General features: G+C 44.5%; 1 protein-coding gene across 9 annotated transcripts in view; it reads left to right on the forward strand.

Moving 5' to 3' along the window:
- PRICKLE1 (prickle planar cell polarity protein 1) overlaps nt 1–16,062 on the forward strand; it is a 95,910-nt gene extending 79,848 nt beyond the window's left edge. For 6 of the 9 annotated variants that reach the window (XM_081127150.1, XM_081127147.1, XM_081127148.1 and 3 more), the window contains 7 exons: nt 5,583–5,766; nt 7,412–7,525; nt 8,202–8,339; nt 8,947–9,150; nt 10,467–10,653; nt 11,456–12,319; nt 14,156–16,062. In XM_081127150.1, the coding sequence (XP_080983276.1) occupies nt 5,635–5,766; nt 7,412–7,525; nt 8,202–8,339; nt 8,947–9,150; nt 10,467–10,653; nt 11,456–12,319; nt 14,156–15,024 (2,508 nt within the window). In that variant the 5' untranslated portion in view covers nt 5,583–5,634 and the 3' untranslated portion in view covers nt 15,025–16,062. The remainder of the gene's footprint in view (nt 1–5,582; nt 5,767–7,411; nt 7,526–8,201; nt 8,340–8,946; nt 9,151–10,466; nt 10,654–11,455; nt 12,320–14,155) is intronic. The other 3 variants (XM_081127153.1, XM_081127149.1, XM_081127154.1) reach the window with 1 other exon arrangement.
- Nucleotides 16,063–19,898: the final 3,836 nt, after the last annotated feature.

Consider the following 19,898-nt stretch of genomic DNA (forward strand, 5'->3'; position numbering starts at 1 on the left):
AAAAAAAATCAGCCAAAGGCTAAATCACATATAATTTACACACTTACCATCATTAAAGAAAGCAGGAGAAGGTATAATGGAATTTGGAAACATTCTCATCACAATGGGTACATTTTTGTTTTTTAAGTTCTGGCTTTTAATGGAATAGATGTCAGTTGCCTTCTTACAGTTCCCAGAACCATTCAATAAGGGCCTTTAAAAACTGATGAATGAATGAATGGAGCGAATGCATCTAGGCAGTAAATTTCATGAGAAACCTCTCATTACATCACCCTGTTGGATGAACAAAGCCATACTCTTAATTTGGGTAACAAGCGCTGCTTCACAGCCAAGCATATACTGGGTGCTTAGAGTTGTTGCTCTTCCTAAGACAACTGGAAAGACCTCTGGCATGCTCTGTAGACCATTATACTTTGTGTGTGTGTGTATACGCGTGTGCGTGCTCACACATGTGCTGTGTGTACTGTGTTAGAGATTTTATGTAGAGATTGGTTAGAAGCTGACTTCAAGGGAGCTGGGAATGGTGGCCAATACTTGGGCAAAATTGCTCCACAGGAAGCTAGAGTCCTCCTGAACTCAAAAAAAAAAAAAAATGATGAAACTCACATGTTCACATGTCAACATTCAGTCTTTTATTAACATGTTGTTCTTATTCCAGATGTCACTGGTCAGCTTCAAGGAAATCTGTGTAGTCACAGTGGGAGTAACAATGCCAGTTGGTACATATCAATAGTAACTTTAATTCTTTATATTCATATAGTTTTTTCTTCTTTAAAACTCTTTCATGTCCTTAGACCACCTTTGGAAAGAAAATAGTTTCCACTTTGGAAGAGCCAGGCCCCAAGATGTTGGGTGGCCTGTCAAAGGCACAGAGACTTCAGGGCTGCATCGACTGAATGCTGAGAGCACTGGATTCCGTCCCTAAGCATGGCTCTAGCCCTTGGGTCACATGCTCTCTTGACAATTATGACGATGGAGAAGTCATCCATCTGAGGGCTGTTTGTCTTTGAGTCTTTTTAAGTGGAAAGAAGTGGCTCTATTTTGAAGGGAGAAGGGAGAAAAAGGGCAAAGGAGGGCAATGGTTCCACTCTGCTGTGAGACTGGCATGAGGTTACTCCTAGGATCATCCTTGTCTTTCTCAGAATAAACATCTGGTCTCTCTCTACCCAGCCTTGGGCTTCCTTCCCTCCCTGGTGTGTCCTCACCCTGCAATTCTGTTTGTTATTCGTTTCTCCTTGACTCCTGAAGTTGGCTTTCAGTCTTCCCTTTAACACAGTGTCTGCAGACATCATAACCTGCTCAAATCTAATGCAGTTGCCTGCTCTTGTGCTTGACCTGAGTGCCGTCCTTGATGGTGGAGTCCTCGGGTCAGACTCTGTTTGGAACGTGAACAAACCCAACCCTGAAAACTTTTTTACTTCTTTCCCCTGCATTACAAGTCTTGTTTACATCCACAGTTACAAAGAGGTGGTGGAGAGGTGGGGCTCCTCCCGATTCATTTCCTTAACAGGGGCAGACCTGGTACAGAATTGGTTAACTCGTAATTGTCACTCACGTGTGATTAAGCTCATTTAGCTTAGCACAGCATGTCAAGACCAGGACAATAAACCTGCCTCCCCATAATCGCAGAACATTGATAGTGTGAACCATTGGGGCTTTTTCTTCTATTTAGCTCCAGCACCCAACATGATGCCTTGCATGTTGTTTGTTTGTTCTTTAAATAAACACTTTCTAACCAGCTATGTCTAATTGAGCTGTGGTTGGGTAAGAGAATGTAAAAAATACACACTTTCAAATGGTGTGTGTGTGTTCATGAGAGAGCAGGCGGAAGCGAATGGTAAGGCAACGAAGCAGAGTGGACGCAGTGGATGCATCTGGGTGAAGGCTGGATGGGCGTCGCTCACTCTCCTTGTAGCTTTTCTGAAGTTTGAAATGACATTGAAATAAAAATTATTTACAAAAATATATAAAATACAAAACAAAGGATAGGTACAGGACAGGGCCATCTAAGCGGTTCTGCAACACACACACACACTAACCTTGAAAAAATGTTTTACCCTTTATCATAACCCCATTTGTAAACCTGATTTGTGTCCTCCTTTCACGTGATTAACCTAACATTAAGAAACAACACCTGGGAAAGAAATTAATGGAATTTTTCTATCAGATTTTTAATTTACCCGTGGTTTCATGTTTGGCCTAAAAGGTGTTTGGGCAGACCAAACACAGTCATGTTTGCGTGTCATTAGGGAAGGAAGCCCTCATTGTGACCCAGAGCATAAGGAATGGTCAGGCTCCTCTTTCCCTTTTGTGCTCTCAAAGCAAGTACCATATAGTAATGTAAATGCCTACGTAGGGATATTTGTGAGATCATATTTTTACTAATCACTCGTATTATTTTAACCTTTTGCAAGCGCAAGAACCATGCTCAGCAGTTAGCTGCTTTCGTATGATGCAATATCAGACAGTGATATTGAGAATATACTCTCTGGGTCTGCTGACAGGTTCAAGTAATTTAAAAAAAGAAAAAAAGTAAGAACCCCAATTCAAGTTTTTTTGTTATTAGGTAAAGAAAAACAGTAGCTAGTAGTCAAATGTATCTCTTACCACCAGGAAAGTAGAGGTCATGCTATATAACTTATTTTTTTAATGTTTATTTTTTGGTCAACTTTGAGAACTTGCTAATAAATGTAATGTTTTGTCATTGTATGTAACTATTCTCTGATGCAAAGGAAAAAGAGAGAGAGGCTTTCTCCAAAGAATCAACTCTGAAGCAACAACTCATGAAGCCATTGAATTTTTATAATCCTCTTAGCTTTCTTCTCCTTAAAAATGCCTTCTCTGGGCAAAGTGGACCGTCTCCCACTCAGTTTTGTTCTTTTGCATGGCCTGCAGTCAGTCACATGGCTCGTTGACCAAAGCAAAGGGAATTGGTGCAATCAGGTCCCACCTCCAGGAGGCAGTGTGGGGCTGTTGGGGGCTTAAGATCACAGGCGCAGTTCTAAGGGCACTGCGTGTTACCTGACTGACCTTGGACAGCCGACCTGGCAAATCACTCTGAGGCTGTCTCCTCTCTGTTAAACAAGATACACCCTGATTGGGTTGCTTGATATGTTGATTAAATGCCATAACACAGGTGAGGCCCAGACGACTATGCTAGCTGTCAGAGTGCCACCAGATGAAACTGAAAGCCATGCCTATGATAAAATGACTGTCACTCAGGTCTTTCAGTTCCCTCCACACTGTCGAGGAATGAAGTCCTCAGTGTGGGTTGTGGAGAGGCTGGAAGGGATGTGTGGGAGTTGGAGGCTTGAGGTGTCATGTGGTCACCAGATCCAGATGATTGGGAGGTGGGCGGTTGTGGCCTTTGGTGCTAAAGTTGTTTTACCTTGATTAGGTGAGTCATTGACTGAACCTTTTTCACAAAAGGCTAATCAAGGAGTACAGCCAAAGGAACTCAGGTCTTCGGCAGTCTGCACCTAGGAAAATCCATGGTTTGCCTTAATTTGTGGCGTTTACTCTTGTTTTATAAGATCGTGCCATTTAATTTTTAAGTTCTTCTTAGTACTTGGGTTCTTAGTAGGTTTGTGCGGAGTAGGTAGGTACCTTAATGTCTCCCTCCTCAGCCAGATTTGTCAAGGGGCAGGTACGTGTGTTTCATGATTCGGGTTAAATTGCACTGAAGACACGCCTTTCCCTGGTGGAGGATTTTGAGCTACTAATTAAATTCTTAACCTCTAGCTCTCTTCCTTCGACATATGGGAGTTGTGGGTGTGTTTTTTTAAAAAAACAAAAGCGAAAGACTAAATCCAAGAAATGCTCTGTCATTAACACATTCTTTTTTATTGAGGGGTAAGAGCAATGCGCCTGTGTTTAGAAAGCCTTCCCGAAGTCAAGACGTGAATGAGTTGCACCTGTGTGAAATGATGACTTTTTTAAAAGGTCATAACCTCCCAGTGGTCGTGTAGGAAATGAGGTCATCTTTACTTTTTGTTCAGGGTGAATGAAAGTTAAATTTATTAGTTGGAATAATATCTACTGTGTGGTATCGCTCCTGCTGCTGTGTAAAGATCACAGCCATTGGACGTCTGGCCTGCCACTTGTGAACTGTTACTACTTTAATTTTTGTATGTCCTTTGATGTGTAAAAGAAAAACCATAAGTTTTAATAATCATAGGTTTTAGTAGGTGACCTTTTCTAACATGATGAGTATTTAGAGTTGCATTGAGATAGTGACTGTCTTGGAAAATGACTGCCTCAGGCTGGAAGGGTTTAGGTTTTTCCTACTTGTTTAAGCAAACGGGAATTTTTTAAGGCAGTGTAGTTTTTGGAAGTCTGATATGGCAGGCACGTAGTGTGCCTAGACTCTGGTTTTTATTTTAGCCATGTGACCTTGGGCAGGTCACTTAACTCCCCTGGGCCTTGTTTTCTCTAAAATTTGGGTTGGGCTAATTATAATTTTCTTTCTTTTTTTTTTTGGTAGAGGGAAAGGGGCAAGTATAAAAAGCTACGTCTGATTCTGAAAGTCTTGCACCTTTGTTTCTTCTCAGGGCCTTGGGATGAGGAATGATTTTTAAAAATCAGAAGACACTTATAAGGCACCTAAATGGTGAAGACAGAGTTCCCGGGTTGTAGGGCAGGGACTGCTACCTTGACACCTTCATAGGCCTTCATCTGAGGGGACTTCGTTCAGACCTGGATGTCTTTCTTCCTTTGCCCAATAGCAGGCGGATAGCATGCCACCCACAGTAGGTGCCGCGCGACGTTTCCGTGGATGCCTGCTAATAACGCAGTTCAGCTCTAATAGTGCTAATGATGCAGTTCAACACTATAGTCACCAGGGGGGTTTATTTTAACCTCATGCTTGGATTCAATTCAATTACTTTTTCTAATTCAATTACTTTTTTTGAAGGAACTCATTAATGAATGTCTGGCTGACTTCAGCTCATGGATAGTAAGGGCTTGCGGATTTAACGTGCTATATAAGGATTTAACTGTGCTATTTCTAGTCAGTGAGTAAACTAAGTTTAGGGTCTCTCAGAACTTTATTAGAAACCTGAAACCTAAGCAGTTTGGCCCAGAGGACCCACGCTGCATGCAGCGAACGGTGCCTCTGTGGGGAGAATAGATGAGGAAATGTGGGGAGTCCAGTGGGGTCTCTGGAGCCATTTTTTGTGGCACTTAGTGGGCAAGGCAGGAGGAGGTGCAATCCCCACACTTCACCTCATGGGACTTCACGGGGATTTCATTTATGGGAAATTTAATCTGATGTGTCAGGCAAGGCAATTTTCTTGACCCTTTCCAATGAGTAATTGTGTAGAGAAGCACCTTTTAAGGGCAAAGGGAACTAAACTAATTTTGGTGGCATCTTCTGAAATGCTGAGCTGGAAAGGGGGCAATTTCTGAATTATGGGGCCCTGATCTTAAGTTTCTGGGGGCCGGGGGGCTGGGGCTGGTGAACTAGTAAATTGGGAACTTTCTGAGGGCCCAGCTGTGTGTAAACAAGCATCCAATAAAAGCTCTTGGAGGGTAAGAGCAATGCCTTCAGGTTCTTAATTTGTTTTTCCTTATATTGTCCACAGCAGGCATCGTTTGATGTCCTGTGACTGAGAAAATCAGCCTTGAAACTTTATTATGCCTTTGGAGATGGAGCCCAAAATGAGCAAGCTCGCCTTTGGGTGCCAGAGAAGTTCCACATCGGATGATGACTCTGGCTGTGCCTTGGAGGAGTATGCCTGGGTTCCCCCTGGACTTCGACCAGAGCAGGTAGGAACCTAGTCATCCGCGTTGTGTTTTTCAGTGAGATTTAAGATTTTTAAAGGAGTTTTAGAAATGTATAGAACATCACTGCCACACTGACATACCACGCTCCCCAGTCCTCACTCTCCTTTGGATGGTCTTACGGTTTTGCTTTTTAAGGTCATACTTAGTTTCTCAATGGAAGTTTTCTGTCCCTCTTGGACTCTTGGGTCCAGAAGCCCTAAAAGGATGCTCTAATGAATGAAATCCAGAGCACTGCATATGCACTCATTACGTGTATTTCTGATGAGTCCCTTTGCAGAAAATGAGAGGAATTTAACCTTTTGAAAAACTCAGTAACAACAGAAAGGTAATAAAAGAGGAAAGTTTCCATGCCAGCTCTCAGCCAGGTTCTGCTTTGGAAGAGAGGCAGTGCAGAGCTGTGAGAAACCATCTGCAGCGTCACTGCGCAGACATTTCACGTAAAAACCTGCCACCGCACAGTGTGCATTGAACATTAAAACTGAAGAGCTAATGTTGTGCTTTGTTAGTATTGTTGTTTTAAGGAGGAGAAGAACATTCCATATGCCTTATTTTCCCAATGTCCTTATAATGATGAACTTGTTAAAAATTGCGGGAGATAAATATTATTATAAGGGCTGAGGCATAGTTTGAAATAACAGGTGCCCCCTGGGTGTGCAGTTGCTTGAGTTATGGTTGTTTCCAGTATGATGGGAGCTCTCTTGAGAATCGGGGCTCCTTATCCTTCTGGGGCCTAGCATTGTACCTTGCACACGTGTATCCGGTATTTATCACTGTAAAACCTGCTGTAGCTGATACAGTGGGGAGAGGGTGGAGTGCTGGAGCGCCAGTTAGAAAAACAATGTTTTGACAAACTGCTTATTAATAAAGAACCCCTTCTAGCAGCTTAGAGTGGGTAGGTTTTGTGAGATACTAAGATATTGCATTGGACAGGCCCCCAATTCCCAGTCTCCTATCTTTCTTTCTTGAGTCTTTTTCATTGTTTCTCAGCACAACAGTACTCGTTAAGGGATGCTCCTTTAAATATAACAGGAAAAAAAAAAAAAGAGTTCTCCTTTCCCGAATGAACCAGGCATAGCTCAGTGTGGCTCCCCTCCAGTTTCTTTGGGGAAATTGACTCCAGGTATTTAGAAAAGAACACCCAGAGAAGCAAAGAAAGCCGACGCTTGGAGAGAACCTGATAAGGGAGAGTTTACAGAGTGTAACAAAACAGCTTTTGTCTTTGTAACGTGTAAAATTCAGAGATCAAATTCCGTGTGTTTGTGTACTGGCTGGCCTGGGGACAGTGTCACACAGCCTGTGTGGCTGTTTGCAGCATTCACCCACGACTCTCTTGGCTGACCCTGGGGAGTTTGGCTGAGGGATCCTGGCGTTAAATGTGCATATTTTATGGTGTGTAATTTATGATGGCCCTAATTGTCACTACAAATTACATTCCTGAAGAGCAATCTAGCAGCTGGATGCCAGCTATCTGAAGGTTTGCAGTTCTGCTGAGTTGGCTCAGCTGGTCTTCTCATTAACACAAGAGGCCAAGCCTTGTACCCATAGGGAAAGGTAACTTTTTAACACGGATATAAGTTAAAGATGTTCACTTTCTGTATGCTCATGTTCTTCTCTCTCCATCTCTTAGATCCAGCTCTATTTTGCTTGCTTACCAGAGGAGAAGGTTCCATATGTTAACAGCCCTGGAGAGAAACATCGAATTAAACAGCTTTTGTACCAGTTGCCACCACATGATAATGAGGTAAAAAAAACAACAACACCACAACACACACAACAACAGGAAGAGAGCTAAGAAAATAAACACTAAGCATTGAGATGTCCCCCATAAACCCCAGCTCCTCACTGGCTGCAGCTGTCTTCTGCCTTTCTTCAGTTAAAATTTGGCCAGAGAATACAGCTTTCCATTCTTTGAGAGAGAAAAGGGTGTCAGTGCAATAAACTTAACACAAGTTGGTTTTTATAGTGTTTGCAGCCACCCACTGATGATCAGGAGCCTGCAGGTTGCTGAGATCGCCCCGCCCCTTCATCCCGACTCAATGCTTTGTGGTAGTTCAGGCCCGCAGTTGAGTCATTGAGTCGAGTGCCTGTAGAATGTAGAGCAGAAGTGGCAATTAACAAGTTTAAACCTTTTGTTAGAAAGGTTAATGTCTCACATATTTTTAGAGTCTCTGCTGATAGTTTAAATTAAACATTTCATATTAAAAAAAAAAAAGTGTTCTTTTAAATTGCTTTTCCCTTTTGCTAGAGGCTGTAAGGTTTGGTGTCAGTGAAAAGTATGGTGTTATTTCTCAACCGGGGCTTCGTGGGGGCAGGCCATCTAAGCGTGCTCTTTGTTTCCTGAAACTCTGAGCCTGGGAGTTAAGCGTTGGTGCGGGCACTGTGCTCAGTGTGGTGCTCCTGTCCCCTTCCCCTCAAAGGTGCGGTATTGCCAGTCTCTGAGCGAAGAGGAGAAGAAGGAACTGCAGGTGTTCAGCGCCCAGCGGAAGAAGGAAGCCCTGGGGCGAGGAACGATTAAGCTGCTGTCCAGAGCGGTCATGCACGCCGTGTGCGAGCAGGTAGCCCTTTCTAGATTGAGCGGCCGTGGTGGTGATGTGGGAGGAGTGACGGGGGGTGGGGGGAGGGGGTGGCAGGGCTAGCACATGTGTGGGCCCTGAAGGCCTCCAAAAACATAAGCGAAAGAAAGGCAGCCTAGCTTTTTATTAAATGGGGATTCAGGTTTATAACTGGCTACATTGCCAGGTATGATGGGGGAGCCCGTCTGCCCTTAGGTGGGCATCGGGTGAAATCCTGCTCTTCTTAGGATCCTGGCATGTTGGGAGGTGCTAGGGTAAGCCTAGTGTTAGAAAAAGGCAGACATATTGAAGACATTCGGGTCCTTACTGGCCGCTTGTGGTGTAGGAAACGCATCCAGCAGGAGGCTGGCTCAGGAAAACCACTCCTAATGTGGGTCAGACGAACCCATTCTTAGAAACAGTCTAGTGTGGAAGTCTATCTGAGGCACGTTCATTTCAGCTGAGACTCACACGTAATCCAGCATTAAGAAGCTACTTATTCACGGGAGGGGGCAAAAGGAAAGCTTTCCTGACAAATTTGGGGCTTAGCGGCAAGTGGCAGAGGCCGAGAATCCAGTTGTTGGAGAAGGATCGTTCTTTCTGTTTTCAGTGTGGGTTGAAGATAAACGGAGGTGAGATCGCGGTGTTTGCCTCACGGGCGGGCCCTGGCGTGTGCTGGCACCCATCCTGTTTTGTCTGCTTCACGTGTAACGAGCTGCTGGTCGACCTCATCTATTTTTATCAGGATGGAAAAATTCACTGTGGCAGGCACCATGCTGAACTGCTCAAACCACGGTGTTCAGCATGTGATGAGGTAAAAAAGTTCGTCCCTTCACACTGGAAAAAATGAGCTTCCCGTAAGCCAATATTCCACTGTTCACATCTAAGCAAAATAGAAATATCTCCTGCTCTTGCTTTGTTTTGTGTATTTTTAAGATAACGCTGTACATTCATGCAATGGAAGAAGTTGTAGCTAATAGAGGGTGGACCACAGGTGTCTAAGTGGGAGGTTCTCGATGCATGGTAAGGGAAAAAAACAAATTGCAAGAAGGGTACACAGCAGGTGATCGTATTTTTGTTAAGGGAACAAACCAGGGTTGTATGCATATTTGTTGACATCCAGAAACAGATGGAAAGACATACACTAAGTGAACAGCGGTTACCTTTGGGCAAGTGGGAAGGGATGGTGGTGTGAACGGAATATTTTTTCTTAAGCTTTTTGTCTTAAAAAAGTAATGTTAGATTGACAGAAGAGTAGGAGGTGTTAGAGTTCCTATACACCCTTCTCCCAGATTTCCCTGTTGTTAACATCTTACAAGTCAGTATATGCATCGAAACTAAGATAACTAAGAGAAGTTAACATTGCTGTTATACCATTAACTAAACTCTACACTTCATTTAGTTTTCCGGTTTTTCTACTAATGTGTCTTTTCTATTCTAAGATCCAGTCCAGGGTACTTCATTGCATTTATTATTTTTTCCTCCTGAGTCTCCTTTACTCCGTGACAGTGACTGTTCAGTTTTTACTTTTATACATTTGTTTATTTTTTTAAAGTTTTTTTCAGTGATGTGTGGTATTCAAAAATTTTTTTGAATCCAAAAATTTTTTAAACTTAAGTCTTTAAGCTGGAGATAGCCAGCAGGTCAGACGAAGCAGTGGCTGTACAAGTGTTGCTCGCACAGTCCAGCGTCTAGATTGCTCTACCTGTTGACTCCACAGACATTTTTACGAGTTTTCTATTAAAACACAGACCACTAAATTATTTCTATGTTAATGTCTTCTTTGCCAGATTATGCCAATAAAATTCGATCGGGAGCAAAATAATGACCAAATTAATTATCTCCAATGAAGAAATCTGTTTCGATTTTTTTTTTTTCCAATTACAGTTGACATTCAGTATTATATTAGTTTCAGGTGTACAGCATAGTGGTTCAACATTTATAACGTTTAAACAAGCACTTAGTCTCTCTTTTTTCACGTTTCCAATTACCGTTCTTGTTTTATGACTAAAGAACGTTAGATGAAAGCTTGAGGCTGTAAGAAACAAGGTTAGCTATCTAAGCGACTTGGCCTTTGAAATAGCTCACAATGATTTTCTGTCATCCTCTGGTTTCATATTGCTTTTAAAGATAATTTTTGCTGATGAGTGCACGGAAGCCGAGGGCCGCCACTGGCACATGAAGCACTTCTGCTGCCTGGAGTGTGAGACGGTCCTGGGAGGGCAGAGGTACATCATGAAGGATGGCCGCCCCTTCTGCTGTGGCTGCTTCGAGTCTCTGTATGCGGAGTACTGCGAGACCTGTGGGGAGCATATCGGTGAGTCCATAGCCTGGCCTGGCTGCTCGGCCATGTTCCCATAAGTCTGTTTATGTTTGCCCACAGTCATCTTTTAAATTGAGGTATAGTTTTACATACAGGGAAATGTACAGATCTTAAGTATTTCAATTTGATGAGTTTTGACAAATCAGTATGTAGTTAATTCTCATTATATGAGGGATTTGTATTCTCCAAAGTCTCTGACTTATCGAAGACCAAGCTGTTGCTCCTAGGGGATATACAGGGATAGGTTCCTACCAGCCCCCGGGCACATATATTGTTGGTTCATTAACATTGAACTCACAGTTAATGAGCTGTAACTTGGCCTGAGTAAAGGTTATCTGATACATGTATTTTTTCTGTAAGGCACATCACAGCCCCCTTGCACTTAGGATCACTAGACAGCACTATGTTTGGGGGTCATTTAAATAGCAAAAGCAGCAAAAAGCACAAAAATCTAAGGAAAACAGGGTACTAAATAGACCACAATTCTGCCACTTGTTGAAAGCACGAGAGCTGGAACAAAAGGCAGTGTCACCTTGTTTGACTTCACCTGGGAACATGTGTGTCTGTCAACTCACATTTTTTACCACTCTGCACATGTCTGCAAGTGACCTTGAAAACCCTGCCAAGTATTGATTTGGGGGTTTCAAATAAATTTTAGCAGGTAGGCAAATTTGTAAATATAGATTTTGTGTGATATACAACCCTATCAAGAACCATTTCCATCACCCCTTTTTCCATTTCCTTTCCCTTTGTTTCGAGGTTGAACTATAGCCTGTTCTATCCCTTTTTAAAACAGGTGTCGACCATGCCCAGATGACCTATGATGGGCAGCACTGGCACGCGACAGAAGCCTGCTTCTCTTGTGCCCAGTGCAAAGCCTCTCTGCTAGGGTGTCCCTTCCTTCCCAAACAAGGTCAGATTTACTGCTCGAAAACATGCAGCCTTGGTGAAGACGTCCATGCCTCTGATTCCTCAGACTCCGCGTTTCAGTCTGCTCGCTCCAGAGACTCCAGAAGAAGTGTCCGGATGGGCAAAAGCAGCCGGTCAGCAGATCAGTGTAGACAGTCTCTCCTCTTGTCCCCTGCTCTAAACTACAAGTTTCCGGGCCTTTCAGGCAATGCCGACGATACCCTTTCTCGGAAATTGGATGATCTGAGTCTCTCCAGGCAGGGAGCAGGTTTTGTCAATGAAGACTTTTGGAAGGGCCGAGTAGAGCACGAAACCCCAGAAGACCCTGAAGAGTGGGCCGAGCATGAAGATTATATGACACAGCTCCTCCTCAAGTTTGGTGATAAAAGCCTCTTTCAGCAGCAGCCCAATGAGATAGATATTCGAGCCAGTGAGCATTGGATATCTGATAACATGGTTAAAAATAAGACCGAATTAAAGCAAAATAACCAGAGCCTCGCAAGTAAAAAATACCAATCTGATATGTATTGGGCACAGTCACAAGATGGACTGGGAGATTCTGCGTATGGCAGCCACCCAGGCCCGGCAAGCAGCAGGAGGCTCCAGGAGCTGGACCTGGACCATGGGGCTTCGGGATACAATCATGATCAAACACAGTGGTATGAAGATTCCCTAGAGTGTTTGTCAGACTTGAAACCAGAGCAGAGCGTTCGGGATTCTATGGATTCTCTGGCTTTGTCTAACATCACAGGTATGTAATCTAGGGATTATGTGGTATTTGAAAAAAGAGCCACTAAAAAGTCTGCTCTGAAAATTACAGTTCAACACTGGTAGGGGCTGTGCTAATTAAAACCATAGACCAGGGAAGGAAGGAGTTTTTGTCCAGTGCCAAACACTGTATAGCAAAACAACTGTGCAAATGTGTGTGCATGTGTGTGTGTGTATGTATACATATATAACATATTCTTAATATGATCTTTTTGAATAGGTATTATTGCCCTTAAAGAGGAAGAAGTTGGTGTATTTCGATAATGGAGTCTGCATCTGTGTCTGAAAGATACTGTACTTGATTGTGGTGTATGAATTTCAAGTTATTAAAATCAGCCTGCATACTTGTTAAGCTCATGACATATTTTTGTATTTACCTGCATTGCCCTGTGGCAACAGATAGCTCAAAAATAGCTGAATACTTTTTACCCAGGTTATAAAGTAATATGTAATATTTTCAAAGCACATTCATATCAGTTATTCACATTTTTATCCTTAAAATGACCCTGAGCTGTATAGAGTGGATATTACTGCATTTTCTAAATGAGGAAACTTGAATTACCAGAGGCTAAATGCCTAACTTTAGGGGTTTTTAAAGGCAAATATTTGCAATAATTGTCTTTGCATGCAAAAATATTGCTGTTACACGGCTGGTTTTAATCGTCAAACTCATGACATCCAGTCCTTTCATAGAGGTGATGTTTCTGTCACATAGACAGGAAAGCCTTTAGCGGTTGCCTGCTGCAGGGCCGACCCTCACCTGCTGCTGCGGCAAGGGGGGGGGGATGTAGGACAGTGTCCCTCCTGGTCTCTGTGGGACTTTTCAAAGGGGAGTTGAGGAATGGTAGGTGAGACTAAATTATTGATCCCCTCCTGTTTTCTAGGTCCTATGTTAGGCGTTGAACATTTATCAAAAAAATAGGCATCATTGGGTACACAGTGTCAGGGCTGGACGTTCCTTGACAGTGCAGGCTGGAAAGCAGGCTCCCTTTAGCAAGTAGGAAGAAGGGGGGAACCCGCTGGACAACAGTCCACACCAGTGCTTCCTGTCGCCGGGCTGTAGGCATTTAGCCTCACTTGCCTGGGCCCTGTTAAGAACGGGAGGACAGTATCAGTCTGGGGAAAAGTTTCAGAGTAAGATTGATCTGGAAGCAGCGTGCTATTTTATGGGTTGAAGGGTAAGAAGACTGGTTAGGGGTTGGCAGACTTCTTTAAGGGGCTAGATGGGGCTTCGGGGGCCACACCATCTCTGCTGCAGCTCCTCAGCTCTGCCACTGTAGAAAGCACCGTAGGTAATGGGTCAGCGAGTAGGTGTGGCCCTGCTGCAGTGAAAGCCTGTGCCCAGTAGGCTGCGGGCGGCTGTGGCCCTGGGGCGGTGCTCTGCTGACCACGGTCTCGGGGCAAGAGGACAGTAACCGTGGCCATGAGGATGCAAAGGAAGGGACTGCTGGGAGAGATGCCCCAGCGAGGCCGTCTGGCTTAAACGGATAGAGAGGCAGGATTCTAACGTGAATGAATTAATGGTGAGACTTTCATGAAGCGCTGTTCAGTTGCCCATGTTCATGCCATGTGCTGTCGTGTTTGGCTCCGGAACCACCGGACTCCTAGGAGAGGTTAGGCCCCTTGGGTCGGTAATGACATTCATACCTCCCCTCTCCCTCTCTCTCTCGGCCTGTGGCTTTTCCTTCGTGGGTGTTAATCAGATACCGAAATTTAGGAGGCTCTCCTTTGGAATGCTTCCTTTCAGTAGCTTGTTTGCGGTGATTGTCAGAACACCGAGGTTATTGAGAATCACACCTCGCCTTGGGTTTTCTTGCAGGGGCTTCGGTGGATGGAGAAAGCAAGCCGAGGCCGTCCTTGTATTGTCTGCAAAACTTCGAGGAGATGGAGGCGGAGGACTGTGAGAAAATGAGCAACATGGGGACCCTGAACTCGTCCATGCTGCACCGGAGCGCGGAGTCCCTCAAGAGCCTCAGCTCCGAGCTGTGCCCGGAGAAGACCATGGCCGAGGAGAAGCCGGCGCACCTGCCCGCGCTCCGGAGGTCCAAGTCCCAGTCCAGACCCCAGCAGGTCAAGTTTTCGGATGACGTCATCGACCGCGGCAGCCACGACCCGCTGGAGGTCCGGCAGCCGCCCCTGAGCGAGAGGACGCGCAGACGGGCGTACCCCGCGGACGAGCGGGGGTCGCGGCCGCACCACCACCGGCGCCGCCGCAGCAGGAAGTCCCGCTCCGACAACGCCCTGAACCTCGTGGCCGAGAGGAAGCACGCGCCGCACGACCGGCTGCGGCTCTACGCGCCCGAGACCTACGAGAAGTTCATCCAGAGCCAGAGCGCGCGCGAGATCCGGGCGTACGTGCAGGGCGCCGAGCTCCCCGGGCGCTGCGCGCGCGCCGCCGGCTACGCGCGCCAGCCGAGCCCGGGCCTGCCGCGCTTCCTCGGCCTCTTCGCCGACGACGGCGACTCCTGGTGCTCCTCGTCCTCCTCCTCCTCCTCCTCCGACTCGGAAGAAGAGGGCTATTTTCTCGGACAGCCCATTCCTCAGCCGCGGCCGCAGAGGTACGCCTACTACGCGGACGACCTGGTCTCCAGCCCGGCCTCTGCGCTCCCCACGCCTCCGTTCGGTCCGGGGACAGCCAAATCCAAGAAGAAAAAGGGACACAAGGGCAAAAACTGTATTATTTCTTAACGCGGTAGCTGTGATCATGTTTCGGTTTCCGCCATGAACCACCTGGAATCCTTTTTTTCTTTCATAGGGAAGTTGCTTAAAATAGTTTAAAAGTGCTTTGCCCATGTAAATGAGCCTCTCCCCCTCCCCGCCACCCCACACACTGCTGTTTACAGTGTCCGATTAACATTCAGAAGGTGGGATTGCTCCCGTGCACCCTCCTCGGATGGTGCCGGTCGGGTGCATTGCGGTTCTCCATAGCTGCTCGGGTCTCCAGGCCGCAGGAGAAGCCGTGAGAAACTGTCGCGAGGAGATTGGATGGGGGCTGGGGTGGGTGTTGATTTTAGACAGCGGAGGACTGTGGCCGCCTCTGTAAAGCAATAGCGTTGGTGGTTGGTCGTCTGCGCCAGGTGGGCCCCGCCCCGAGCGGTGCGTCTTGGCGCGCGGAGGGCTCGGAGTCACACTGACCCAGCCAGCACTGTGCCCCCCATCCCACCAGGCCCCCTCCCCCTTGCAGCCCCTCTTTAGCCAGGTAAACATTGTACTATTGTATTAGCTCCAGCTACAGATTGAAAACAAAAAAAACAAAACAAAAAAACAACTTTGCTATTTATAATGTAGTATTTCATAGACTTTAAGTGTATCCCTAATTTAACGGTGCAAATATTAATGTACATAATGTACAGTTCAGATTTTAAAGCTGATATTTTTATATCCCTGAATTGCAAGATGTTTGTTACACTGCAGTGCTAGATTTGTTAGGGAACCAGAAACAGCATTTATGGATGAAATGATTGCTTGTATTTTAGTCAGGGTTTATAAGTTTAGATGGTCAAATTTATATTGCCTAGTGATGAAAAGTTCCATTTTTTTTTTCTTCCCAATATTCAAAAGGCTCTGTATGCATGGTGGGGCTATGTAAATACTCTCTGAAACTATGGCCCTATTAATCTTACAAGTGTTATTTATGGGTCAAGCAATGTAAACTGTATAAATGTAAAAACAAACAAAAAACCCATATAGACCCCTGGAATATATGGTAAAAACAAGTAGGAACTGTTTGGGTGGATGTTTTTTTTTCCCCACTTGGGGATGGTGTGTGCGGGGGGAGGTGGGGGACTTTCCCATTTTTAGCAGGGTGGTGATTATCTCATGGGAAGAGACCGTAACTACAAGGATCTGCTTTTTTGTGGCAGAGGACTTTGTAGATTTATTATTTGGAGAGAGGTTATTCCTTTTCATCCCTCCCTTCCAGCTAATTTGTTGGCTTTTAGCAGCAATTTTGAAAACCGGGCCTTCTGATTATGTTTTTCTTTTAAAATCTTTAAATTAGAGGATGTTGTACCACTGACTACTTCAGCTTAATATGAGGTTCTATTTCCAGGGAAAATTATCTTGGGTTTGAACTAATGAGCTGATCTTCTGGTATGTGCCATTCTTGCACATACGTTTCCGTCCTAACTAAGGTCCTAGTGGTATTTTCGACCTTTCGGAAGGTATTTAACAAACAATAAATAATAAACTACCTACCTTTCTGAACACAAATGTTTGCAGACATATCCAGGCAACTTCCACTTTGCTCCTGTGTTCAGGCATGGGTCATGCTGCTGTTCCTCTCCCATTAGCAGATCAGCATCTGAGTCTTGCACGTCCGCGGCCCGTTAGTAGGTGGGAAATAGGACTTGTGGCGCAGAGGCACAGCTGTTCATATTTACTGGAATGGGAAAAAGCTGCTAGGCCTTGGGAAGAAGTGACATGAATCCAGTAGGCATACCGGTGGTCGATAGCATCCCCTGGACACATCCCCTGGTTTCAGCAGGGTCTTGTATCTGGGCTAGACAGAGCCCCTTCAGAAACACACCACAGTGAGAGCTCTTTACTCAGTAACTCTGTCAGCTCCCTGGTCTGACTAATTTAAAAACATCAGCAATGAAAAGGAAATGCATGTACTTGGCAAAAGAAATTCAAACATCAAGCAAAGTTTCCCCTAATCTTTGAAAAGAGTAGTTTCTCAGTTCCTGTCCCCAAAAGTAACCAGTTATTATTTCCAGTGTATCCTTCAGCTGTTTAAGCGTATTTACACAACTATACCTCTTTTAAAACACTAGCAAACTATACACACTGATATTTGCTTTTTTCACTTTATATGTGGACATTTCAAATTGGTGCATGTAGGTCTACCTCATTCTTTCAATGACTGCATAATATTCCACTTTTAGATATACTGTAACTCACTTAACCTTGGTGATGAATTGAATTTCTTCGACACCTTGCCCTGCACTGACTCATGTGCTCATCAATTCTGAACAGCATAGTTACTGGGACAGAGGTTATACATTTAAAATTTTTGATGGATAGCAACAATTTTCCTCCAAAAGAAATTATCCTGGTTTACATTTATACTCTCAGTGTATGAGAGTCCTTATTCCATCACAATCTCACATGGCATAGTAATAACTTCCTTGATTTTGAAAACCTATTTGGAACCTAATGATGCAAAGAGTGAGCATCTTTTTTTTAAATAATCCTCACCTGAGGATATTTTTTCCCATTGTTTTTTTTTAGAAAGAGTGGGAGGGGGAGAGAGAGAAACCCCAATTGGTTGTCTTTCGAATGCCCCTTCATGGGGGCCGAGCCTGCAGCCCAGGTACTTGCCCTTGGCTGGACTCGAACTCAGGACCCTTCCATCCACAGGCTGGCGCTCTAACCACTGAGCCAAACCGGCTAGGGCGTAGGCATCCTTTTAGAAAAGAATATTGCTATCTGTTGCTTATAAAGGATAGATAACATCATAAACAGGTGATTCTTAGCCCGGGGAAATGCAGGTATAAACTGAGGTCACTGCCCTCAGTGGTTTTCAAATCAGTCTCAAAAGATTAGTTGCTTTTGCTGCTTCTCACCCTACTCATCTTTTCCTTTGCTTTTTTAAGGGTGAGATTGCCAAAGGCTCAAGGAAATGCAGAAATGTTGACTCACAATAATTTAACCTTTAAAGCTTATCTACCAAGGAAGAAAGGGAAGCCACTGCCTTGCAGTTCTTTAAAGAATTGGCAAGAAAATAAAGCATAGTTGCTAAAAGATGTACATAGATTTAGTTAACAAGAGTGCAAAAAATGTGGTCAGTCAGTAAACGCTAAAATTTGGTCCCAAGATAAATACCAGGTGTTAAAACACCACCTCCAAACTCTGTGGGTGAAGCAGAATCCTAATGGTTGCATTCTCCTCACTCCAGACCAAACTGGAGAACATTTTGCTTAAGACCCACGGGAGATGCCAATAAAATGACAACAGGAAAACTGGTGTGTGCTTCCTGCCAGTGAGTTGGCTCTGACTCCTGGGGACCCTACGAATGGGTGATGTCTACAAGGTCCTGTCCGCAACAGCCTGCCCAGCTCTGTAGACTCGTGCCTCTGGCTTCTTTTATGGAGTCAGTCCATCTCATATTGGTCTTTTCCTGCTGCTTTCTATTTTTCTCAGCATTATTGTCTCTTACAAAGAACCCTGCCTTCTCATGATGTGCCCGAAGTAGGACAGCTTCAGTTTTGCCATTTTTGCCTCCAGCGATGTTTCACGCTTAATTTGCTGTAGGACCCACTTGTTTGTCTTTGTGGCAGTTTAGGGTATGCACAGACATCTAACACTAAATTCCAAATGCATCCATCTTTTTTCCTTCACTGTCCAACTCTCGCATCCGTACGTGGTCATTGAAACTGTGAGGGTGTGGATGACCATAGGCTTGGTCTCTAATAGCGCATCTTTGTTCTTAGTGGTCTTTCCTAATCCTTCCACTGCCCTTTGGAGACTCAGCCTTCTCGTGATTTCTCAGCTGCAGCCTCCATGTGAAGTAATGACTGAGCCAAGATAAGCAACATCTTTAACAATTCCAGTGTCCTCATCGTCCGTGTTAAAGTTGTGTGTTTCTTCTGTAGTCATGATTTTTATCTTCTTGCTGTTCAAATGCAGTCCTGCTTTGGTACTTTTTTTCATTTTTATCAAAAGTTTCAAATTATTGCTACTTTCTGCCAGTAAGTGCTGTCATCTGCATATATTGTTTATATTTCTTCCACCAATTTTCACTTTCTCCTCCGAATCTAGCCCAGTTTTTCGTTTGATACGTTCTGTGTGGAGGTTAAACAAGTAGGGAAGTAAAATGCTCCCTTATCTGACACTTTTGCTTCTAGGAAACCATCTGTCTTTCCATATTCTGTCCTGACAGTGGCTTCCTGTCCACAGTAGAGAGCACACACCAGGACAGTCCTGCTGAGGTACACCGGCTCCTCAGTGCCATCCACAGCTTTGCATGATCGACAGTCAAAGGCTTTACCGTAGTCTATGAAATACAGACTAACTTCACATTCTTTGGAGCACTCCTTTTAGCTCTCATTAAAAGGTAATGATTCATTTTGTGTTTGCATTTGCTGTTCTCATTCCCGAGTTAAGTAATAAGTTCCAGAAGTGAAAGGTGATATTATTTGCTGTCTAACACTTTCACTTTACACATGAATCTTGGGCCTTCTTAAAAGGGTAGTAGTGGTGGAATGGGCACCCATGACTGCTAGGTTTACACGTGTGGCACACATCCCTGCCCACCTTGGTCTTTGGGTGATGGGACGTGGAAGTGTTGGTGTGGACCTATTTCAGGAGTGCCCAGAAAACTTCAGTACAGGCATTACTGACATACTGTGGGCACACTTCGGTTAACTGAGCTTCTTTTCTAATAGACACTTGACTACTGCCATGGAAAGGAGGACCAGGTGGCTAGACCTTCAGATTGTTTAAGAGAAATTGGGGATTTGAATTTTCGTGAAATATCCCAGCTTTAAAATACTTGCAACTAATTCAAACATTTTTGAAACACCGAACAAAATGAGCCTGCCATCAGCAAGACTCCAACG

The sequence above is a fragment of the Miniopterus schreibersii genome, assembly GCF_964146895.1.
Source record: "Miniopterus schreibersii genome assembly, chromosome: 2".
NCBI classification, from domain to species: Eukaryota; Metazoa; Chordata; class Mammalia; order Chiroptera; family Miniopteridae; genus Miniopterus; species Miniopterus schreibersii.